A 26554-nucleotide genomic window follows, 5' to 3' on the forward strand; every position below is an offset into this window, starting at 1 on the left:
CTCAAAGGGTTTACTAGAGTCAATAATCTAGTTCACATCGCTATGTGATTAACACCCAAAGAGTACTAAGGTGTGATCATGTTTTGATTGTGAGATAATTTTAGTCAACGGGTCTGTCACATTCAGATCCGTAAGTATTTTGCAAATTTCTATGTCTACAATGCTCTGCACGGAGCTACTCTACTAATTGCTCCCACTTTCAATATGTATCTAGACCGAGACTTAGACTCATCTAGATTTAGTGTCAAAAACTTGCATTGACGTAACCCTTTACGACGAACCTTTTGTCACTTCCATAATCGAGAAACATATCCTTATTCCACTAAGGATAATTTTGACCGTTGTCCAGTGATCTACTCCTAGATCAATATTGTACTCCCTTGCCAAAATCAGTGTAGGGTATACAATAGATCTCGTACACAGCATGGCATACTTTATAGAACCTATGGCCAAGGCATAGGGAATGACTTTCATTCTCTTTCTATCTTCTGTTGTGGTCGGGCTTTGAGTCTTACTCAATTTCACACCATGTAACACAGGCAAGAAACTCTTTTCTTTGACTGTTCTATTTTGAACTACTTCAAAATCTTGTTAAGGTATGTACTCATTGAAAAAACTTATCAAGCGTCTTGATCTATCTCTATAGATCTTGATGCTCAATATGTAAGCAGCTTCACCGAGGTCTTTCTTTGAAAAACTTCTTTCAAACACTCCTTTATGCATTGCAGAATAATTCTACATTATTTCGGATCAATAATATGTCATTCACATATACTTATCAGAAATGCTGTAGTGCTCCCACTCACTTTCTTGTAAATACAGGCTTCACCGCAAGTCTGTATAAAACTATATCCTTTGATCAACTTATCAAAGTGTATATTCCAACTCCGAGATGCTTGCACCAGTCCATAGATGGATCGCTGGAGCTTGCATATTTTGTTAGCACTTTTAGGATTGACAAAACCTCCTGGTTGCATCATATACAACTCTTCTTTAATAAATCCATTAAGGAATGTAGTTTTGTTTATCCATTTGCCATATTTCATAAAATGCGGCAATTGCTAACATGATTCAGACAGACTTTAAGCATAGATACGAGTGAGAAACTCTCTCATCGTAGTCAACACCTTGAACTTGTCGAAAAACCTTTTTGCGACAATTCTAGCTTTGTAGATAGTAACACTACTATCAGCGTCCGTCTTCCTCTTGACGATCCATTTATTCTCAATTGCTTGCCGATCATCGGGCAAGTCAACCAAAGTCCACACTTTTTTCTCATACATGGATGTCATCTCAGATTTCATGGCCTCAAGCCATTTTGCGGAATCTGGGCTCACCATCGCTTCTTCATAGTTCGTAGGTTCGTCTGTTGGAAATATGCCCTAGAGGCAATAATAAATGGTTATTATTATATTTCTTTGTTCATGGTAATTGTCTATTATTCATGCTATAATTGTATTGTCCGGAAATCGTAATACATGTGTGAATACATAGACCACAACCTGTCCCTAGTAAGCCTCTAGTTGACTAGCTCGTTGATCAACAGATAGTCATGGTTTCCTGACTATGGACATTGGATGTCATTGATAACGGGATCACATCATTAGGAGAATGATGTGATGGACAAGACCCAACTTAAGCATAGCATAAAAGATCGTGTAGTTTCGTTTGCTAGAGCTTTTCCAATGTCAAGTATCTTTTCCTTAGACCATGAGATCGTGCAACTCCTGGATACCGTAGGAGTGCTTTGGGTGTGCCAAACGTCACAACGTAACTGGGTGACTATAAAGGTGCATTACGGGTATCTCCGAAAGTGTCTGTTGGGTTGGCACGGATCGAGATTGGGATTTGTCACTCCGTGTGACGGAGAGGTATCTCTGGGCCCACTCGGTAATGCATCATCATAATGAGCTCAATGTGACTAAGGCGTTAGTCACGGGATCATGCATTGCGGTACGAGTAAAGAGACTTGCCGGTAACGAGATTGAACAAGGTATTGGGATACCGACGATCGAATCTCGGGCAAGTAACATACCGATTGACAAAGGGAATTGCATACGGATTGATTGAATCCTCGACACCGTGGTTCATCCGATGATATCATCGTGGAACATGTGGGAGCCAACATGGGTATCCAGATCCTGCTGTTGGTTATTGACCGGAGAGGCGTCTCGGTCATGTCTGCATGTCTCCCGAACCCGTAGGGTCTACACACTTAAGGTCCGGTGACGCTAGGGTTGTAGAGATATATGTATGCGGAAACCCGAAAGTTGTTCGGAGTCTCGGATGAGATCCTGGACGTCACGAGAGGTTCCGGAATGGTCCGGAGGTAAAGATTTATATATGGGAAGTCTTATTTTGGTCGCCGGAAAAGTTTCGCGCTTTATCGGTATTGTACTGGGAGTGCCGAAAGGGGTCCGGGGGTCCACCAGCCCCGGGGGGCCACATGGGCTGTAAGGGGTGCGCCTTGGCCTATATGGGCCAAGGGCACCAGCCCCAAGAGGCCCATGCGCAAGAGATAAGAAAAAAAAGGGAGAGTCCTAAAGGGGGAAGGCACCTCCGAGGTGCCTTGGGGGGGAAGGACTCCCCCCTGGCCGCACCCTTCCTTGGAGGAAGGGGCAAGGCTGCGCCCCCCTCTCCCTTGGCCCTATATATAGTGGGGGGAAGGGAGGGCAGCAAGATCTAAGCCTTGGGCGCCTCCCTCCTCCCCTGCAACACCTCTCTCTCTCTCTCTCGCAGAAGCTTGGCGAAGCCCTGCCGGAGACCCGCTACATCCACCACCACGCCGTCGTGCTATTGGATCTCCATCAACCTCTCCTCCCCCCTTGCTGGATCAAGAAGGAGGAGACGTCGCTGCACCGTACGTGTGTTGAACGCGGAGGTGCCGTCCGTTCGGCACTCGGTCATCGGTGATTTGGATCACGGCGAGTACGACTCCGTCACCGACGTTCATTGGAACGCTTCCGCTCGCGATCTACAAGGGTATGTAGATGCACTCCTTTCCCCTCGTTGCTAGTAGACTCCATAGATGCATCTTGGTGAGCGTAGGAAAATTTTAAATTATGCTACGATTCCCAACAGTGGCATCATGAGCCAGGTCTATGCGTAGTTACTATGCACGAGTAGAACACAAAGTAGTTGTGGGCGTTGAGTTTGCCAATTCTTCTTGCCGCTACTAGTCTTTTCTTGTTTCGGCGGCATTGTAGGATGAAGCGGCCCGGACCGACCTTACACGTACTCTTACGTGAGACAGGTTCCACCGACTGACATGCACTAGATGCATAAGGTGGCTAGCGGGTGTCTGTCTCTCCTACTTTAGTCGGAACGGATTCGATGAAAAGGGTCCTTATGAAGGGTAAATAGAAATTGGCAAATCACGTTGTGGTCATACGTAGGTAAGAAACGTTCTTGCTAGAAACCTACAAACCACGTAAAAACTTGCAACAACAATTAGAGGACGTCTAACTTGTTTTTGCAGCAAGTGCTATGTGATATGATATGGCCAGAAGATGTGATGAATGATATATGTGATGTATGAGATTGATCATATTCTTGTAATAGGAATCACGACTTGCATGTCGATGAGTATGACAACCGGCAGGAGCCATAGGAGTTGTCTTTATTATTTTGCATGACCTGCGAGTCATTGAATAACGCCATGTAAATTACTTTACTTTGTTGCTAAACGAGTTGGCCATAGAAGTAGAAGTAATCGTTGGCGTGACGACTTCATGAAGACACAATGATGGAGATCATGATGATGAAGATCATGGTGTCATGCCGGTGACAAAGATGATCATGGTGCCCCGAAGATGGAGATCAAAGGAGCATGATGATATTGGCCATATCATGTCACTATTTGATTGCATGTGATGTTTATCATGTTTCTGCATCTTATTTGCTTAGAACGACGGTAGCAAGTAGGATGATCCCTTATAATAATTTCAAGAAAGTGTTCACCCTAACTGTGCACCGTTGCGAAGGTTCGTCGTTTCGAAGCACCACGTGATGATCGGGTGTGATAGATTCTTACGTTCGAATACAACGGGTGTTGACGAGCCTAGCATGTACAGACATGGCCTCGGAACACACGCAATACACTTAGGTTGACTTGACGAGCCTAGCATGTACAGACATGGCCTCGGAACACGGAGGACCGAAAGGTCGAGCATGAGTCGTATAGAAGATACGATCAACATGGAGATGTTCACCGATCTTGACTAGTCCGTCTCACGTGATGATCGGACACGGCCTAGTTAAACTCGGATCATGTTTCACTTAGATGACTAGAGGGATGTCTATCTGAGTGGGAGTTCATAATCAGATGAACTTCATTATCATGAACATAGTCAAATAGGTATTTGCAAATTATGTCATAGCTTGCGCTTTAGTTCTACTGGTTAAGATATGTTCCTAGAGAAAATTTAGTTGAAAGTTGGTAGTAGCAATTATGCGGACTGGGTCCATAAACTGAGGATTGTCCTCATTGCTGCACAGAAGGCTTATGTCCTTAATGCACCGCTTGGTGTGCTGAACCTCAGCGTCGTCTGTAGATGTTACGAAACATCTGACATACACGTTTTGATGACTACATGATAGTTCAGTGCGGTTTAGAATTGTGGCACCAAAGACGTTCTTGAAACATCGCAGAACATGTGAGATGTTCCGAAGACTGAAATTGGGATTTCAGACTAGTGCCCACGTCAAGAGGTATGAGACCTCTGACAAGTTTCTTAAGCCTGCAAACTAAGGGAGAAAAGCTCAATCGTTGAGCGTGTGCTTAGATTGTCTGAGTGCCACAATCACTTGAATCGAGTGGGAGTTAATCTCCCAGATGAGATAGTGATAGTTCTCCATAGTCACTGCCACCAAGCTAGTAGAGCTTCGTGATGAACTATAACATATCAAGGATAGTTATGATGATCCTTGAGCTATTCGTGATGTTTGACACCGCGAGAGTAGAAATCAAGAAGGAGCATCAATTGTTGATGGTTAGTACAACCACTAGTTTAAGAAGGGCAAGGGCAAAAGGGATACTTCATGAAACAACAAGTCCTTTGCTGCTCTGGTGAAGAATCCCAAGGTTGAACCCAAACCCGAGACTAAGTGCTTCTGTAATGAGAGGAACGGTCACTGAAGCAGTACTACCCTAGATACTTGGTAGATGAGAAGGCAGGCAAGGTCGACAGAAGTATATTGGATATACGTTATATGAATGTGTACTTTACTAGTACTCCCAGCAGCACCAGGGTATTAGATACTGGTTCGGTTGCTAAGTGTTAGTAACTCGAAATAAATGCTGCGGAATAAACAGAGACTAGCTAAAGGTGAGATGACGATATGTGTTGGAAGTGTTTCCAAGGTTGATGTGATCAAGCATCGCATGCTCCCTCTACCATCGAGATTGGTGTTAAACCTAAATAATTGTTATTTGGTGTTGAGCATAAACATGATTGGATTATGTTTATCGCAATACGGTTATTCATTTAAGGAGAATAATGGTTACTCTGTTTATTTGAATAATACCTTCAATGGTCTTGCACCTAAAATGAATCTCGATCGTAGTGATACACATGTTCATGCCAAAAGATATAAGATAGTAATGATAGTACCACATACTTGTGGCACTGCCACTTGAGTCATATTGGTGTAGAACGCATGAAGAAGCTCCATGTAGGTGGATCTTTGGACTCACTCATTTTTGAAAAGATTGAGACATGCGAACCATGTCTATTGGTATATATGCATGAAGAAACTCCATACAGATGGATCGTTTGGACTCACTTGATTATGAATCACTTGAGACATGCAAATCATACCACATGGGCAAGATGACTAAAAGGCCTCGTTTTCAGTGAGATGGAACAAGAGAGCAATTTATTGGAAGTAATACATTTTGATGTATGCAGTCCAATGAATGCTGAGGCATGCAGTGGATATCGTTATGTTCTTACTTCACAGATGATTTGAGTAGATGCTGAGTGTATTTACTTGATGAAACACTAGTCTGAATTATTGAAAGGTTCAAGCAATTTCAGAGTGAAGTTGAAGATCGTCGTGACAAGAGGATAAAATGTCTGTGATATGATCATAGAGATGAGTATCTGAGATACGAGTTTGGCACACAATTGAGACATTGTGGAAAGTGTTTCACAATTAATACCGCCTGGAACACCATAGTGTGATGGTGTGTCCGAACATCATAACTGCACCCTATTGGATATGGTGCATACCATGATGTTTCTTATCAAATTACCACTATCATTTATGGGTTAGGCATTAGAGACAACCGCATTCACTTTAAAAGGGGCACCACGCAATTCCGTTGAGACGACACCGTTTATAGAAACCTAAGTTGTCGTTTCTTAAAAGTTTGGGGCTGCGATGCTTATGTGAAAAATTTTCAGGCTGATAAGCTCGAACCCAAAGCGGATAAATGCATCTTCATAGAATACCCAAAAACAGTTGGGTATACCTCCTATCTGGAAGCAAAAGTAATTGCTTCTAGAAACGAGTCCTTTCTCGAGGAAAAGTTTCTCTCGAAAGAATTGAGTGGGAGGATGGTGGAGACTTGATAAGGTTATTGAACCGTCGCTTCAACTAGTGTGTAGCAGGGCACAGGAAGTTGTTCCTGTGGCACCTACACCAATTGAAGTGGAAGCTTATGATAGTGATCATGAAACTTCGGATCAAGTCACTACCAAACCTCGTAGGATGACGAGGATGCGCACTACTTCAGAGTAATGCGTGATCCTGTCTTGGAAGTCATGTTGCTAGACAACAATGAACCTACGAGCTATGGAGAAGCGATGGTAGGCCCATATTCCGACGAATGGCTCGAGGCCATGAAATCCGAGATAGAATCCATGTATCAGAACAAAGCATGGACTTTGGTGAACTTGCCCGGTGATCGGCAAGCCATTGAGATAAATGGATCTTTAAGAAGAAGACGGACATGGACGGTAATGTTACCGTCTATGAAGCTCGACTTGTGGCAAAGAGTATTTTCACAAGTTCAAGGAGTTGACTATGATGAGTTTTTCTCATCCGTAGCGATGCTTAGGTCCGTCGGAATCATGTTAGCATTAGCTACATTTATGAAATCTGGCAGATGGATGTCAAAACAAGTTTCCTTACCAGTTTTCGTAAGGAAAGGTTGTATGTGATACAATCAGAAAGGTTTTGTCGATCCTAAGGATGCTAAAAGGTATGCTAGCTCCAGTGATCCTTCCATGGATTAGAGCAAGCATCTCGGAGTCAGAATATACGCTTTGATGGGGTGATCAAAGTTTTTGGGTTTATACAAAGTTTGTTAGAAACTTGTATTTACAATAAAGTGAGTGGGAGCGCTACAACATTTCTGATAAGTATATGTGAATGACATATTGTTGATTCGAAATGATGTAAAATTTCTGGAAAGCATAAAGGGTTGTTTGAAAGGAGTTTTTCAAAGGAAGACCTGGATAAAGCTGCTTACATATTGGGCATCAATATCCATAGAGATAGATCAAGACGCCCGACGATACTTTCAAAAGACAGCACACCTTGACATGATTTTGAAAGAGTTCAAAATAGATCAGCAAAGAAGGAGTTGTTGGCTGTGTTACAAGGTGTGAGTATTGAGTGAGACTCAAGACCTGACCATAGCAGAAGATAGAGAAAGGACGAGGGTCGTCCCCTATGCTTTAGACGTAGGCTCTATAGCATGCTATGCTGTGTACCGCACATGTAGTGTTCCTTGCCATGAGTTGGTCAAGAGGGTACAATGGTGATCCGGGAAAGGATCTCATGACAGCGGTCGAACTTATCCTTAGCACCTAGTGGATTAAGGAATTTTCTCGATTATGGAGGTGGAAAGGAGTTCGTCGTAAAGGGTTACGTCGATGCGAACTTTGACACTAATCCGGATGACTCTGAGTAGTAAACCGGATTCGTATAGTAGAGCAATTATTTGAAATGGCTCCAAATAGCGCGTGGTAGCATCCACAAGATGACATAGATATTCGTAAAGCACACGGTTCTGAAAGGTTCAGACCCATTGACTAATAACCTCTCTCACAAGCATAACATGACCAAACCAGAACACATTGAGTGATAATCACATAGTGATGTGAACTAGATCGTTGACTCTAGTAAACTCTTTAGATGTTGGTCACATGGTGATGTGACCAGTGAGTGTTAATCACATGGTGATGTGAACTAGATTATTGACTCTAGTGCAAGTGGGAGACTGTTGGAAATATGCCCTAGAGGCAATAATAAATGGTTATTATTATATTTCTTTGTTCATGGTAATTGTCTATTATTCATGCTATAATTGTATTGTCCGGAAATCGTAATACATGTGTGAATACATAGACCACAACCTGTCCCTAGTAAGCCTCTAGTTGACTAGCTCGTTGATCAACAGATAGTCATGGTTTCCTGACTATGGACATTGGATGTCATTGATAACGGGATCACATCATTAGGAGAATGATGTGATGGACAAGACCCAACTTAAGCATAGCATAAAAGATCGTGTAGTTTCGTTTGCTAGAGCTTTTCCAATGTCAAGTATCTTTTCCTTAGACCATGAGATCGTGCAACTCCCGGATACCGTAGGAGTGCTTTGGGTGTGCCAAACGTCACAACGTAACTGGGTGACTATAAGGTGCATTACGGGTATCTCCGAAAGTGTCTGTTGGGTTGGCACGGATCGAGACTGGGATTTGTCACTCCGTGTGACGGAGAGGTATCTCTGGGCCCACTCGGTAATGCATCATCATAATGAGCTCAATGTGACTAAGGCGTTAGTCACGGGATCATGCATTGCGGTACGAGTAAAGAGACTTGCCGGTAACGAGATTGAACAAGGTATTGGGATACCGACGATCGAATCTCGGGCAAGTAACATACCGATTGACAAAGGGAATTGCATACGGATTGATTGAATCCTCGACACCGTGGTTCATCCGATGATATCATCGTGGAACATGTGGGAGCCAACATGGGTATCCAGATCCCGCTGTTGGTTATTGACCGGAGAGGCGTCTCGGTCATGTCTGCATGTCTCCCGAACCCGTAGGGTCTACACACTTAAGGTCCGGTGACGCTAGGGTTGTAGAGATATATGTATGCGGAAACCCGAAAGTTGTTCGGAGTCCCGGATGAGATCCCGGACGTCACGAGAGGTTCCGGAATGGTCCGGAGGTAAAGATTTATATATGGGAAGTCTTATTTTGGTCGCCGGAAAAGTTTCGCGCTTTATCGGTATTGTACCGGGAGTGCCGAAAGGGGTCCGGGGGTCCACCAGCCCCGGGGGGCCACATGGGCTGTAAGGGGTGCGCCTTGGCCTATATGGGCGAAGGGCACCATCCCCAAGAGGCCCATGCGCAAGAGATAAGAAAAAAAAGGGAGAGTCCTAAAGGGGGAAGGCACCTCCGAGGTGCCTTGGGGGGGAGGACTCCCCCCTGGCCGCACCCTTCCTTGGAGGAAGGGGCAAGGCTGCGCCCCCCCTCTCCCTTGGCCCTATATATAGTGGGGGGAAGGGAGGGCAGCAAGATCTAAGCCTTGGGCGCCTCCCTCCTCCCCTGCAACACCTCTCTCTCTCTCTCGCAGAAGCTTTGCGAAGCCCTGCCGGAGACCCGCTACATCCACCACCACGCCGTCGTGCTGTTGGATCTCCATCAACCTCTCCTCCCCCCTTGCTGGATCAAGAAGGAGGAGACGTCGCTGCACCGTACGTGTGTTGAACGCGGAGGTGCCGTCCGTTCGGCACTCGGTCATCGGTGATTTGGATCACGGCGAGTACGACTCCGTCATCCACGTTCATTGGAACGCTTCCGCTCACGATCTACAAGGGTATGTAGATGCACTCCTTTCCCCTCGTTGCTAGTAGACTCCATAGATGCATCTTGGTGAGCGTAGGAAAATTTTAAATTATGCTACGATTCCCAACATCGTCATGGTCTAGTAACATAACCTCCAGAACAGGATTACCGTACCACTCTGGTGCGGATCTTACTCTGGTTTACCACGAGGTTTGGTAGTAACTTGATCTGAAGTTACATGATCATCATTAACTTCCTCACTAATTGGTGTAGGAGTCACAGGAACAGATTTCTGTGATGAACTACTTTCCAATAAGGGAGCAGGTATAGTTACCTCATCAAGTTCTACTTTCCTCCCACTCACTTCTTTCGAGAGAAACTCCTTCTCTAGAAAATTTCCGAATTTAGCAACAAAAGTTTTGCCTTCGGATCTGTGATAGAAGGTATACCCAATAGTCTCCTTTGGGTATCCTATGAAGACACATTTCTCCGATTTGGGTTTGAGCTTATCAGGATGAAACTTTTTTACATAAGCATCGCAACCCCAAACTTTAAGAAACGACAACTTTGGTTTCTTGCCAAACCACAGTTCATAAGGCGTCGTCTCAACGGATTTTGATGGTGCCCTATTTAACGTGAATGTAGCTGTCTCTAATGCATAACCCCAAAACGATAGTGGTAAATTGGTAAGAGACATCATAGATTGCACTATATCCAATAAAGTACGGTTATGACGTTCGGACACACCATTATGCTGTGGTGTTCCAGGTGGCGTGAATTTATGAAACTATTCCACATTGTTTTAATTGAAGGCCAAACTCGTAACTCAAATACTCTTCTCCACGATCAGATTGTAGAAACTTTATTTTCTTGTTACGATGATTTTCCGCTTCACTCTGAAATTATATGAACTTTTCAAATGTTTCAGACTTCTGTTTCATTAAGTAGATATACCCATATCTGCTCAAATCATCTGTGAAGGTCAGAAAATAATGATACCTGCTACGAGCCTCAATATTCATCGGACCACATACATCTGTATGTATGATTTCCAGCAAATCTGTTGCTCTCTCCATAGTTCTGGAGAACGACGTTTCAGTCATCTTGCCCATGGGGCACGGTTCGCAAGCATCAAGTGATTCATAATCAAGTGATTCCAAAATCCCATCAGTATGGAGTTTCTTCATGCGCTTTACACCAATATGACCTAAACGGCAGTGCCACAAATAAGTTGCACTATCATTATTAACTTTGCATCTTTTGGCTTCAATATTATGAATATGTGTATCACTACGATCGAGATCCAACAAACCATTTTCGTTGGTGTGTATGACCATAGAAGGTTTTTATTCATGTAAACAGAACAACAATTGTTCTCTAAATGAATAACCGTATTGCAATAAACATGATCAAATCATATTCATGCTCAACGCAAACACCAAATAACACTTATTTAGTTTCAACACTAATCCCGAAAGTATAGGGAGTGTGCGATGATGATCATATCAATCTTGGAACTACTTCCAACACACATCGTCACCTCGCCTTTTACTAGTCTCTGTTTATTCTGCAACTCCCTGATTTGAGTTACTACTCTTTAGCAACTGAACCAGTATCAAATACTGAGGGGTTGCTATAAACACTAGTAAGTACACATCAATAACATGTATATCCAATATACCTTTGTTCACTTTGCCATCTTTCTTATCCACCAAATACTTAGGGTAGTTCCGCTTCCAGTGACCAGTCCCTTTGCAGTAGAAGCACTTAGTCTCAGGCTTAGGTACAGACTTGGGCTTCTTCACTTGAGTAGCAACTTGCTTGCCGTTCTTTTGAAGTCCCCCTTCTATCCCTTTGCCCTTTTCTTGAAACTAGTGGTCTTATTAACCATCAACACTTGATGCTCTTTCTTGATTTCTACCTTCGTTGATTTCAGCATCGTGAAGAGCTCGGGAATTACTTTCGTCATCCCTTACATACTATTGTTCATCACGATGATGGTGACTAGAGAATTCTGTCAATCACTATTTTATCTGGAAGATTAACTCCCACTTGATTCAAGCGATTGTAGTACCCAGACAATCTGAGCACATGCTCACTAGTTGAGCGATTCTCCTCCATCTTTTAGCTATAGAACTTGTTGGAGACATTATCTCTCAACTCGGGTATTTGCTTGAAATATTAACTTCAACTCCTGGAACATCTCATATGGTCCATGACGTTCAAAACGTCTTTGAAGTCCCGATTCTAAGCCGTTAAGCATGGTGCACTAAACTATCAAGTAGTCATCATATTGAGCTAGCCAAACGTTCATAACGTCTGCATCTGCTCCTGTAATAGGTCTGTCACCTAGCGGTGCATCAAGGACATAATTTTTCTGTGCAGCAATGAGGATAATCCTCAGATCACGGATCCAATCCGCATCTTTGCTACTAACATCTTTCAACATAATTTTTCTCTAGGAACATATCAAAAATAAACACAGGGAAGCAACAACGGTAGCTATTGATCTACAACATAATTTGCAAAATACTATCAGGACTAAGTTCATGATAAATTTAAGTTCAATTAATCATATTACTTAAGAACTCCCACTTAGATAGACATCCCTCTAATCCTCTAAGTGATCACGTGATCCATATCAACTAAACCATGTCCGATCATCACGTGAGATGGAGTAGTTTCAATGGTGAACATCACTATGTTGATCATATCTACTATATGATTCACGCTCGACCTTTCGGTCTCCGTGTTCCGAGGCCATATCTGTTATATGCTAGGCTCGTCAAGTTTAACCTGAGTATTCCGCGTGTGCAACTGTTTTGCGCCCGTTGTATTTGAACGTAGAGCCTATCACACCCGATCATCACGTGGTGTCTCAGCACGAAGAACTTTCGCAACGGTGCATACTCAGGGAGAACACTTATACTTTGATAATTTAGTGAAGGATCATCTTATAATGCTACCGTCAAACAAAGCAAGATAAGATGCATAAAGGATTAACATCACATGCAATCAATATAAGTGATATGATATGGCCATCATCATCTTGTGCTTGTGATCTCCATCTCCGAAGCACCGTGCTTGTGATCTCCATCTCCGAAGCACCGTCATGATCACCATCGTCACCGGCGCGACACCTTGATCTCCATCGTAGCATCGTTGTCGTCTCGTCAATCTTATGCTTCTACGACTATCGCTACCGCTTAGTGATAAAGTAAAGCATTACATGGCGATTGCATTGCATACAATAAAACGACAACCATATGGCTCCTGCCAGTTGCCGATAACTCGGTTACAAAACATGATCATCTCATACAAAAAATTATATCACATCATGTCTTGACCATATCACATCACAACATGCCCTGCAAAAACAAGTTAGACGTCCTCTACTTTGTTGTTGCAAGTTTTACGTGGCTGCTACGGGCTTAGCAAGAACCGTTCTTACCTACGCATCAAAACCACAACGATAGTTTGTCAAGTTGGTGCTGTTTTAACCTTCGCAAGGACCGGGCGTAGCCACACTCGGTTCAACTAAAGTGAGAGAGACAGACACCCGCCAGTCACCTTTAAGCAACGAGTGCTCGCAACGGTGAAACCAGTCTCGCGTAAGCGTACGCGTAATGTCGGTCCGGGCCGCTTCATCTCACAATACCGCTGAACCAAAGTATGACATGCTGGTAAGCAGTATGACTTATATCGCCCACAACTCACTTGTGTTCTACTCGTGCATAGCATCAACGCATAAAACCAGGCTCGGATGCCACTGTTGGGGAACGTAGTAATTTCAAAAAATTTCCTACGCACACGCAAGATCATGGTGATGCATAGCAACGAGAGGGGAGAGTGTTGTCCACGTACCCTCATAGACCGACAGCGAAAGCGTTATCACAACGCGGTTGATGTAGTCGTACGTCTTCACGATCCGACCGATCAAGTACCGAACGTACGGCACCTCCGAGTTCTACACACGTTCAGCTCGATGACGTCCCTCGAACTCCGATCCAGCCGAGTGTTGAGGGAGAGTTTCGTCAGCACGACGGCGTGGTGACGATGATGATGTTCCACCGACGCAGGGCTTCGCCTAAGCTCCGCAACGTTATTATCGAGGTGTAATATGGTGGAGGGGGGCACCGCACACGGCTAAGAGATCTCAAGGATCAATTGTTGTGTCTCTGGGGTGCCCCCTGCCCCCGTATATAAAGGAGCAAGGGGGAGGCAGCCGGCCAAGGGGAGAGGCGCGCCATAGGAGGGAGTCCTACTCCCACCGGGAGTAGGACTCCTCCTTTCCTTGTGGGAGTAGGAGAAGGGAAGGGGGAAGGAGAAAGAAGGAAGGGTGCGCCCCCCTTCCCTAGTCCAATTCGGACCAGACCATGGGGAGGGGTGCGACCACCTTTTGAGGCCTTTCTCTCCTTTCCCGTATGGCCCATTAAGGCCCAATACGAATTCTCGTAACTCTCCGGTACTCCGAAAAATACCCGAATCACTCGGAACCTTTCCGAAGTCCGAATATAGTCGTCCAATATATCGATTTTTACGTCTCGACCATTTCGAGACTCCTCGTCATATCCCCGATCTCATCCGGGACTCCGAACTCCTTCGGTACATCAAAACTCAATAAAACTGTCATCGTAACGTTAAGCGTGCGGACCCTACGGGTTCGAGAACTATGTAGACATGACCGAGACACGTCTCCGGTCAATAACCAATAGCGGGACCTGGATGCCCATATTGGCTCCCACATATTCTACGAAGATCTTTATCGGTCAGACCGCATAACAACATACGTTGTTCCCTTTGTCACCGGTATGTTACTTGCCCGAGATTTGATCGTCGGTATCTCGATACCTAGTTCAATCTCGTTACCGGCAAGTCTCTTTACTCGTTCCGTAACACATCATCCCGCAACCAACTCATTAGTCACAATGCTTGCAAGGCTTATAGTGATGTGCATTACCGAGTGGGCCCAGAGATACCTCTCCGACAATTGGAGTGACAAATCCTAATCTCGAAATACGCCAACCCAACAAGTACCTTTGGAGACACCTGTAGAGCACCTTTATAATCACCCATTTACGTTGTGACGTTTGGTAGCACACAAAGTGTTCCTCCGGTAAACGGGAGTTGCATAATCTCATAGTCATAGGAACATGTATAAGTCATGAAGAAAGCAATAGCAACATACTAAACGATCGAGTGCTAAACTAACGGAATGGGTCAAGTCAATCACGTCATTCTCCTAATGAGGTGATCTCGTTAATCAAATGACAACTTATGTCTATGGCTAGGAAACATAACCATCTTTAATTAACGAGCTAGTCAAGTAGAGGCATACTAGTGACACTCTGTTTGTCTATATATTCACACATGTATTATGTTTCCGGTTAATACAATTCTAGCATGAATAATAAACATTTATCATGATATAAGGAAATAAATAATAACTTTATTATTGCCTCTAGGGCATATTTCCTTCAAAACCTTGATCACATGTCCATGGGAGGAAGGCTGCACCTCGACTTGGCTCAGGTACACGAAGGAGGTGGATCCTCGTCTCCCTCTAATTCTTTGAGCCGAGCATCTCCAATACTCCGTCCGTTTTTCTATAGAAGACCACTTCATTTTTCTTGCCAAACTTTGACTTATAATTTGAAAAATATATCATTGAAAAGTTTTATGAAATGTGCCTCCTATTACATACTTTTTGTGGCATAAAACTCACATTTTTGTTGGTAAAATGAACGGTCAAAATTAGACATAATAAAATGAAGTGACCTTGTATATAAAGACGAAGGGAGCAACATATGTATACCTGGTGACCTAAAAGAAGTTTTGGGAAAGGAGAGAGAAGATGGTAGGAATATTTGTTTTCTCTACTCCGACAGTTAGCCTAAAATTCGGTTACCTATAACTAAAACTCCTATCTCTCTTTGTATTGTGCTATCCTGCTCCAAATAACTTGTACATTTCATCATATAAAATTATTCAAACACACCAAAAGAAAGATTCAAACACAAACATGGTGATTCGAACACAATTCCACAAACAATATTTAGATTTTGAATTGAAATACAAACCAAACATAGTAGTTCTAAATCGAAATGAACATATCATAAATTAACATACATAGATAGATCTAACTTGATGTTAAAATAACATAGATACTTCTAATCCATTGTTAAATGAAGATACACTTCTAAGTCCATCTTGTGAGAGGAAATCTCAATCAATCCCCCTCTCCCAGATCCGACAATGGTTATGGCAATCATTGCGTTCTCCTGCTAGGCCAAGGGGTTGGGACGCACCTCGGAGTTGGCACGCTCCATGGCTACTAGTTGAGTCGGCAAGGTAAATGTCTATAGCATATGCAACAAGTGTACCTTTGGTAGAAGTCACACTTCCACATTCTTGTCCCTCTCGGCAAGAAAATTCCTGCAGTTAATTACTCTTCCAATGACCAATTTCCTTGCTATAAAAGTATGTGGTCTTCGAATCCGACCCTAACATAGGCACAGTGGTTGAAGGATCATATCATTATCCTTGCCCTTTGCCTTAGCCTTCTTCTTAGCCCAATAACTTTTATTGAACTTAGCCTTATTCTACACCATCAACACTTGATGTGCATCCTTCTTATTGTCTCGCTCTGCCGTCTTAAGTATCCCATGCAACTCAGTGAGCTTCTTATGCATGCCGTTCATATGGTACATTAATATGAACAAGCCATAGCTAGCCGAAAGTGAAGCCAAAATTGTATTTGTGTCCACTGTTGGCCTAAAGGGAACCCTAACCCTTCCCGAGTCTGTGTGTGACCAACCACTTTGATTACATGTGGACTTTTTTGTGTGAAATGATTACATGTGGACTTAGTGGATCATTGTCCTTTAGTTACACTATAGCAAGGTCCTCTAGACATCAAATCCGCCAGTCCTTGCATGAGATTGAAACATGCACTTGAGAATCTTGATCATATCGAAAGCCTCTATCAGTGGTTGGAGCTACAAAGAAAAAATTGGGCGGGCCAGTCTAAAGGAGAAATTCTGAACCATATACTACTTCAGTACTAGTCGCTCCGTCCAGAATTACTTTCTTTGCGGGTGTCTGTCCAGAATTACATAACGGAGGTAGTGCTAGTATTAGTCTGTGCCAGTTATTTTGAAAACCATCTCAATTATAAACCATCATTTTCTTTTGAAAATAGAACCAATTGTTTGCTAACTGGCTTACCTATGGCCAATTATTTAGTTGGTAAACTACAATCTGTAAAAGTTTGCAAACAATTGAATAATTCATGCTACCAAATAGAATTTCAGTAACTATACCATATAGGACCTTTTCCTTTTGAAAGGAGTCTGTGGAAAAGTTGATCTTGGGAATTTCCTTGAACTAGAATTAGGAGAAAGAAAGGAAATTAGTATGTGCACAATGCCTGTGCGACGATACAGCTCCCCCCTGACGGTGGCTCAATCTGGAGCATCCTGATGTCGCTGAATTGGGAATGGATGTGTTGTTGGATGTGAAGCATGGTGATCTAGTCTGCTCGTGGATTGAGCTGCAGTGGGTTGGGCATTCCGGCTTCGAGCAGCAAGTCTGACATATGTCACACACAAGCTAACCGAAGGAAATGTCGTCTCTCATGTGCATTGAGGGCATTTAGGCCGCTGATGCCTCATGGACCGAGTGGACTAGGCATACATAGCTTTCTTTTTTTGCTTTTGGACAGGGCGGGCCACGGCATGCTTTTGCCTGCACTTAGCTCCGCCGGTGGCCTCTATATTCTCGCACTGTTGTTGCATGTCTGGCTCCATATAGGCAAGCATGAGACAACTGACTTTAGTTGAAATGTCAAGGAGTTTGTCGTAAGCATTCCAGGAAGTAGCATTAGCACTTGCAGTCGATTCATCTAGAAGTGGATCCTCTGGAACATGTCCCTTTTTATCATGCCTGAGAACAATTCTTTGATTTATATACCAAGTTCTGAAGTTTATTCCATTAAGTTTATCTTTCTTAAGAATAGAACAAAATGCAAATCTGAAAACTTGAGTAGATGGTGCCATTGATCTACAATAGAAATATGTAAAAACACTAAGACTTATATTCATGCAAAGTAATTCTCATTAAATAATTTAATCATGAAATACTCTCCCTAAGATGAAGATTCCTCTTGTTGACAATGGTTCAGGATCTGAGTTGAGCAAGCTGACTAGTGAGCTGCAAATCACTGCTAGCAGACTAGACCAAATGGTAAGAAACACTTGCTAATTGAATTTCATGTGACTCATGTTCGTCGGACAACATCACATGTCCAGGCTCCGGCTTCCTTTGCCCCTGGGCCCAAACATGTTTCGATAGCCCCATTAAGTTAACCAATGCCCTGCATATAATTGTATGGCATGAACCCATCAATTTAACTATACCCAGTGGCACCCTAATTTTATACTAGACCCAATGGCACCATAATTTTATAGGCCATCCACTAGATATACTTGATTTGTGATGTTGCAGCATTTGGGGAGACAAAATTTAGTTGACATTATATGAGGGGGGTCATACTACTACCACCAATATGCGTAGAAGTAAAAGAAGCATTAACAATCACAAACGATCATATTAGCTATGAAACAGTATGGATCTTCTCATGACAATCCTTTCGAGTCGTCCACTTGGATTGTATCCAATTCAATCAATCGGATCTAGTCCATGACTTCAATCGGCTTTGGATGTCATTCCCCGTAACGTCCATGCACTATGCATGAATGGTTTCCCGTCGACGAGCACCGGTTGCCAGCCATTCTCTGCTAGGCAATGTCGGGAGAGGTAGAGGTGTCCATGTCACCCGCCCTTGTCGTCTAAGGTGTACACGTCAACATAGGTTTCTTCTTGGGTCGCTGCTGATGAGGAGGTCATGAAGAACTTATGCTCCTTGTTGGACGGACTGAATCCCAAGGCCACATTAAATTGCTGTTGCCCTGGGAAGCGCCACCTTCTCACCCTTCTCGTCGTTGCAGACATTGACAAGGTTGTAACTACCGGGATTATTGATGCGACACATGGCCCTCTCGGAACAGACGTTGAGGACACCGGCCTCGACGCACCCGTTGTGCTCACGGCTCTTTAAAGCCAAGAAAGCCTCAACCTCGTAGCGGCACATGATTCAGTTTTTTCATTTTTTCTGTTTTGTTTCCTTGTTTCCTTTAGGTTTTTGTTTATTCTTTTCATTTTATTTTTTGTTTTTCTACTTTATTTTATTTTTTCATTTCTTCTGCTTCTTGTGTATTATAGAGAAAATTCCACCGTGTATTACAAAAATGTTTATCGTATATTAAAAGAATGTTCATTGTATATTACAAAAAAGTTCACTGTGCATTATGAAGATGTTCATCGTATATTAAGAAATTTTTCAACGTATATTCCAAAAATGTTCAGTGTGTATTAAAAATTGGCTAATATATATTACAAAAAAAGTTCACTATATTACAAAAATATTCATTGTATATTACAAAAGATTCAGCATGCATTATACAAATTTTCATTGTATATTAAAAAATTCAACGTATATTACAAAAATGTTCAATGTGTATTTAAAAAATTGTGAAATAAAAAGCGACCGAAACACCAGTTCACTACAGTGAACCCGATACTGGCAGGCCACTACAGAGAACCGGGTTCAAAATGGGCCGGTCCAGTTAGTTCCCGCTCTGTGCGAAGGGTCATCAATCTGACGCCCGCAGGCGCGCTCTAGCCCGTTACCCGTGCTGTTCTGTTCGGCTGTTCCCATCCAGATCGAGCCATCCTCACTCCGCCGGCTCCACGATTGGCCTGGCCGCTCCGGCGCCCGCCTCCCTCCTCCACTGACTTCCCCGGCCCCGGTGGCCCTTGCTCCCCAGTCCTCTCGTTCCCCATAAAGCCGTCCTCACTCTCTCACGCCCCCCGCCCGCGGCCGCGCTTGACTCCAAACTCGGCGACCTCCGAGCACGAGCAGTCTCGCCGTCATTGTCCACTGCCGCCGGCGAGCTCCGGCCGGTGACGTCCTGAGGGCCTGAACGCGACAGGTAAACGCCGCATCGAGCGCAAGTGCTCTAGGTACTAACTAGTGTGATTGTAGAAATTACAAGTACACTCCTACAGGCTACAGTGCCAAGTTCAATACTACTCTACTTCAGTAGTTCAGTTCAGTCTCTACTTAAGTATTTTCTGCAAGTGAAGAATAGATCGATAAATGGTATGGGTGATCAACTCATGAACCATTGCTTGGTGACTTTTATTGAGCGAGCTATATTCTTGAGAGCAAGTGAAGTGATGTAGGAGTTGTTGATGCTTTTAGGGCAATGCAAAAGCGGAAAGTAGTTTAATGTTGAAATTTTGTACTCATGTTGTCTTTTATTCTTGTAAGGCTATTTCATCTTGCCAACCAATCGTGTTGTTACATTTGCAAATTTCAAACATACTCCCTTTGTAAAGAAATATAAGAGCGTTCTGACTAAGCTATTTATATGGCTCTTTCGGTCAATTTTGTATTATGTGTGTGACATCAGTAAAAAAAAATGGAGGTGGCACACCCTGTAACTTGCTCTTGGCTCTGCTTCTGCTGCGATGAGTTGTTGTTCTGAAATGGGAATTGTTGGGACTTGAGACACAGGCTCTTGGTATTATGAATTTGATTCTTTAGTTGCAAAGCTTATGTTGTTTAAAATGGCTTGAACATTCTGTCCCTTTTTGTTTTGCAGAATTTGAAGTACAACTTTCTGCTTCTTTATTCTGCGCTCTTGAATGCTTGGCATCTGCGGTGCCTGCACGGACTTGCATTTAAGACCTACAATTTGATGAGAAGAAGATTGGCAGAACATTTATCTTACATTCCCAGATCTCTTTCCTTGATACAACTCAAGGAAATGTCCTCATTTTCTGCTGGTCATGGACGCCGGCCGAAGAAGAAGCTTTACCACCGTGAGCCTGACCTTGACAAGGCCATGGACCTCCAAAAGAAGCCCGCTCTCCTCCTTCGTCTCCGTGAGCTCATCTTGGCCCAAAAGAAAGGATCACTACTTGTACGTGACCTTGAAAAGGAGGTTGGTTTTGTCCAAAAATGGAACTTTGTTTCACTTATCGAGCGCCATCCCAATATCTTCTGTGTCTCTGGTGGAAGTACATCGCGTGAGCCCATTGCTGTCACGCTTACTGAGAAGGCCAGAAATATTTCTGGTGAAGAGATCCAGGCACAGGAGCTAATGGAACCTATCTTGGTAAGAAATCTGAGGAAGCTGTTAATGATGTCGATGGACTGCCAAATCCCTTTAGAGAAGATTGAGCTCATCCAACTTGAATTGGGTTTACCAAAGAACTTCAAGGACAAGTTGATTCCTAGTTACCCTGATTTTTTCTCAATCCGTGATGTGAGAGGCTTGGACCATCTGTGTTTGGAGAGTTGGGATTCTTCACTAGCAGTCACAGCACGAGAAGAAACATTGAATTTTGATGGTTTCCAAATGGATTATAGAGGGGTTCCTAAAGATGGGAATATACTGGGTCCTTTTGCTTTCAAGTTAAAGTATCCAGCAGGATTTAGGCCCAACCGCAAGTACAATGAGGAGGTAGTCAGGTGGCAGAAGATGGCATTTCCTTCACCTTATTTGAATGCTAGGAGAGTGGAGCCTGCAACTCCACAGGCTCGAAAGCGATCTGTTGCTGTTCTACATGAGATCTTAAGCTTGACAATGCAGAAACGACTGACATCTGATAAGCTAGAAGTCTTCCATAATGAGTACAGGCTGCCATGCAAGTTACTTCTTTGCTTAGTAAAAAATCATGGTATCTTCTACATCACTAACAAGGGAGCAAGAAGTACCGTCTTCCTCAAGGAGGCCTACGATGATACTAACCTCATTGAGAAGTGTCCCCTTCTGAAATTCCATGATCAGTTTTCATCTTTAATTGGCCGATCATGCTCCGACTTAAATACTCCACTGGCAGTATAGCTCGAGTGATATTGATTTACATGAGAAGCGAAACCATGGTGCGTCTGGCTGGTGCATCTTCTTTGTTGATTGCTTGATGTTCACATGAGCCCACTTGCACACAACAAACTATGCAATTCCTCTGTACAATGGATGTGTCTTGTGCCTTATTAGGTGTTGAAGATAAAACTGTAAACATCAACATCACATCTGTAAATATGAAGCACCCCAGGAATCAAGTTGCAGCTCAGCTGATGAGACATCCATGTTTTTACTGAGGTCACAAGTTCAGTTGGAATGTAGGGGTTGAGGGATTTGAGAGGATTAAGAGCATGATTGGTTTGATACCAAAATTTGGCATGCCAAGGTTTGGCAAATGCCAAATGTTGGCTAGTGATTGGTTTGTTTCTTGTCAAGCTCACAAAAACTTGCCAAATTTTGACAACTTTTGATTTACCAAATGTTGGCATCAAACCAATCAGCCTCTAACTCCAGTTGTGCAGCTTATAATGCCAAAAAAAGAAGGTACAGTATCAATTCTGCTTTGTACTAAGACATGTAATGTTGAGTTTGCTTCTCCTAATTGGATGGATTTCTACCTTTGGCTCATAAACAATAGTCAGGCACTCATTTATCTGAAACTCTATTATTCACTCGGTCTCATGTGCACTGCTTGCAGCAGGATATTTGTTACTGTTCTGTAACTTCTTTAGAGAGTTCTGCAACATAAATGTGTTACTCACACAATTATAGCACTAGATGCTCTTGGTTGGTTGGATGTTTTAAATGCATTACCAGTGTTGGTAACAGTTTTAGCACAATAACAAGCTGCATCTCATCAGTACTTATTTTGTTGTTTCTGTATCCCTTAACATGCAGAAAGCACCTGTAAATGCTCCAGATGCTGTCTCTAGCACATTGATTGTTCTGCTAATTTCTGAATTTGTTGACAATGCTTATCTACGTTCACTGTATGCAATTGTGTCCTCATGCTCATGTCGCTAGTGACTTCAAGTTATCTGCAATGGACTTTGATGGTATCGGACCACTTATTTATGTATTTAAGGTGGCCTATTTTCTAAATAATCAGCAGGATATCCCTAGAGGTTGTTTCAGATGCCTAAGGATCAGAAATGACTTCACATGTAACTGCACATCTTCAATATTTCACTAATTTAAAATCTAATTGATCGGTTTTGAATTGGCAGAAATATTATAATAGACATCCGGAGTCATAGACTAGCTGCTGGTAGATATTATCCTTCATTTTGGTGACGTGAGGACAACATAACTCACTGACATTTGTAGTAACTTGATGTCTTCCTATATTATTTGTTTTAGTATTAATTTTATAAACATAATGGTTATTTGGATAGCTGTTTTGATTTTTATCTCAGTAATATGAAATACTACAGTGTTTAACTCGCATGCTTATTATCTTTTCAAACAATTGTGAGTCATCTTAGATATAGATAGTTGTAACATGTACACACAACTTTCGTTCCCACATTCAACTATTCATGCTGCATCGCCACATTCATCGTGTGCCCATCGGGACACTAAAAGGAAGAAGAATATCAGGCCTATTTTCTTGCTTCAGAAGAAAATAGAAGTCTTGCTAAGGTTTATACTGTGATAGCTCATGATTACACCCTATGTCTGTGCGTTTTGACAGTCACCACACTTCTTTGCTGCAGATTGCCCCATTTCTGTTAAGCAAGACTAATGCGCATGGGCTCTAGTCCTCACCCCACGCATCTTTGTAATCTACAGTGGCAATTGTTCAGCGGATGGAAGTCACAAAGGGTCAACTAAGTGAAGATGGCCTACCGATCACTACAGGATCTTTATCCAGCAGGAACAGGTATGCGACAAGCTGACATGATTTTTTTGTCTTTTGTTAATATCTCATTACAAATATTGCAATCCAGCAATAAGGGGCAGTCAGGCTTTGTAGCATGGGTTTGATTGATTTTGACAGATTATTCTGTAGCAAGTCTCCGGTACTGATATTGTTTTTGTGTAATTTGGCTTTGTGTCAGAATCAATACGCTGTGCACCAGCCAAGTATAGAGAAAATACAAGGAGTGCTTTGATGGATTGATTAAGGGCTGTGCAATGTCATCCTCCGAAAGCCTGTAGGTTACGTGATTGTGTTGGCCCTGAATAATGACTGACAAAATCGGGGAACATGGCTTACTGTTGATCTTGGACCTTGATTCTACTCTAGGCATGCAAAGCTGTATCAGTTTGTTGTGCCAATCAATACAATACCTCCAACAGGCTATTCATGGGCAGGTTTAAATCCCTTTCAGACCTTCTTGAGTATGTTCTGATATTCCTGCATTGAAGTGGTTGTCAACATGATGTCTTAGTGGGAGATGCATATGTTAACTCCAACGCTAAAAATAGCTCTCAGTAGGATCCAATCAGATGATCATATGCTAGGTAAAGAAGGACCGACACAATTATGCATGGTGTGGACACATGGAGCCAGGTGCGATGAGGCCAACTAACTGGCTGCTGCTCAATTATAACCCCTGAAAGTTAAGAGCATGAACAGGAGCAGTGATTGGGACCAGATTCTGCAGACACTAGCCTATTATATGTGGTCACGAGCCTGGTCAGATGCACCGAGAACTAGATTTGGATGGTTGATAGCCTAGGATGGAGACTGGAGGCCCACCCCTTCCTGATCCTGTTTGTTTTTCTTCTCCTGGTAAGGGTAAGCATTTCTCTCTCCCTCTGCAGTAGCCTTCCAAACGATCTGAACCTTTGCATTGGCCATTTGGCCTCTCCTAATACTTTTTGGCTCTACTATTACTGGCCACCAACAGCACATGCTTTCTTTGCCCTTGGCTTGGGTCACCTTCAGCCTCTATTGATCCATCTGGGTTTCCGGTTGATGCGTCTTTCTTGTACACCACACCAGTCTTTGCTTGCCTGTCCCTGTCCCTGAGTAGCATTGCCTGCTCCATAAACAACTTGTGTGTGTGGGTAGGGCCTGCCATTTTTTAAGTGCACTGCTTCAGGAACTGGCATGCTTTGCTTTTGCTATCTTTTTTTCTGGAACCTGCCTTGACTTTAGGAAGCTTCCACTATCTTTACTTGTGCTTTGATTCTCATACTAGTTACCGCTAGATTTTGACCTAAATCTTATATTATCTGTCGAATTAGTTAAGATAAAGAGTTCCAGTTTTTTGCAGCTTGATTTCTGAAGAATGTCTCTGTTGATTCTTGCTTGCATTGAGAAGGTTCTCTGAATTGTGTTGTTCGATGTCTCTTTGCTCGTCTGGTCGAACGTCACAATTAGAGTGGCCAATCAATACCACCACCCCTGTTTCCATCATCACCATCTGCCTGGTGTGGTGTCTATCCATTAAGAGTCCGACAAAGCACCCCATTTACGTCGTGAAACAATCTCTTTCGATGGCTTGAATGAACAAATCGGCGCCTAGCAAGCAAAGAAAAGAATCCTGATTTGAACACCAGAACCAGCTCGGCCATCTCCGTCGCTCTGGACAGATATTTGGACGATCTATCTATCTATCAGCATCGCGCTGGAGTCCCGTTTCTTCCTACTCGTGCATCACAGCCTCTACTACTCTAGTAGCAGGTCATTTTTATACTTGTCCCATCTGAGAGGAAGAAAGTAATGTGTGCGTGGCGTGCATTGATATATACGTGGAGGCGTAGGGGTCCATCCATGGTGGCGTAGCCTAGCCATGTGTTATCTGGTTGGTTCAGATTTCGCAATCTTGGCATATGTATCCATCGAGGGTCAGGTGCCTGTCCCTCTGTGCATCCAATTTATTTGCTTGCATGTCTCCATGATCTTTCTTTATCTGTACCATGTCACCAGGTGAAGACGTATCTAAGGGAGACTAGAAGAACGCCCGTGCGTTGCAACGGGGCCACATTAACTTTAAAAGTTCAATATCAATTATGTTAATATTACATTGAATATTCTCATACATATTAAGTGACATTGACGACCTTTTTTACCATCAAATTCTCACACACACACCCTCTCCCTCCCTCTTCCTCACTCTCTCTCCCCCTCTCCCTCACTCGGGAGGTGGGACGAAAATAAACCCGGAACGGAGACTACCAACTGAGACATTAGGAGTAGAGATCATTTAGTTGATAAGAATAAGTAGAAAACGGTGTTAAAAAGGAGAAACAGATTAGAATACATTGAAAAACCAAAAGGACGATGTAAAAGGGGATTCGCCCTGCCCCCCGGGCCTTGCCACCGAACCGGCTCAGCGGTCCAGTCCCCGCGTGGTCGTCTTCTCCTGTTCCCCGAGCCGCGTCGCTACAGAGCCGGGCTCCCGCCCGACCACCTCGCTGGCATCGAAGGGGAATGGATAAGGGTGACGCCCTGCCTTCCCTGCCCCCATGGCCTGACTCCTCCTCGACGCCCCCTCCCAAATCCACTTCTCCTCCTCGCTCGCTCGATCCCGTCGATCTAGACGAAGTCAGACGCCACGGCCACCATGACCGACCCCGTCCACATGGCCACTGCCCTCCCTGCAGGCTAGGAGCTTGTCGAGGAGCTCCGAACGCCTTCGCTACTTCGTCTGCGCCAACGAGATCAAGTCTAGCACCCCCGCATCGATGTCGCTGCCGTCTTCCTCAACCTTGGGCCACCGCGACATTGCCGTTCGATCCGCGCCGCCCCGAGCTCCCATGTCTTCCCCTAGGGCGCCATTGACACCGCCATGATCTCCTCTTGCCTTTCCCCTGTTTCCCCTCTCGTTTGCTCTCGTTAGGTATTTCGCCGTG

At 43.5% G+C, this 26554-nt stretch overlaps 1 protein-coding gene across 3 annotated transcripts; it reads left to right on the forward strand.

Annotated features, from left to right (window-relative positions):
- Window positions 1–19552: 19552 nt before the first annotated feature.
- Window positions 19553–24091, forward strand: LOC109749849 (protein WHAT'S THIS FACTOR 1 homolog, chloroplastic). Of its 3 annotated transcripts, none has more exons than XM_040394696.3 (4): window positions 19553–19864; window positions 20540–23389; window positions 23464–23630; window positions 23809–24091. In XM_040394696.3, the coding sequence occupies exon 2, from the start codon at window positions 20636–20638 to the stop codon at window positions 21785–21787; it is 1152 nt and encodes a 383-aa protein (XP_040250630.1). In that variant the 5' UTR covers window positions 19553–19864; window positions 20540–20635; the 3' UTR covers window positions 21788–23389; window positions 23464–23630; window positions 23809–24091. The 3 variants fall into 3 exon arrangements, with proteins under 3 accessions (XP_040250630.1, XP_020164377.1, XP_020164379.1); XM_020308788.4 differs by having other exon boundaries at window positions 19589–19864; window positions 20540–22291; XM_020308790.4 differs by having other exon boundaries at window positions 19772–19895; window positions 20540–22291.
- Window positions 24092–26554: the final 2463 nt, after the last annotated feature.

Source organism: Aegilops tauschii, chromosome 7 (assembly GCF_002575655.3).
Source record: "Aegilops tauschii subsp. strangulata cultivar AL8/78 chromosome 7, Aet v6.0, whole genome shotgun sequence".
Lineage (NCBI taxonomy): Eukaryota > Viridiplantae > Streptophyta > Magnoliopsida > Poales > Poaceae > Aegilops > Aegilops tauschii.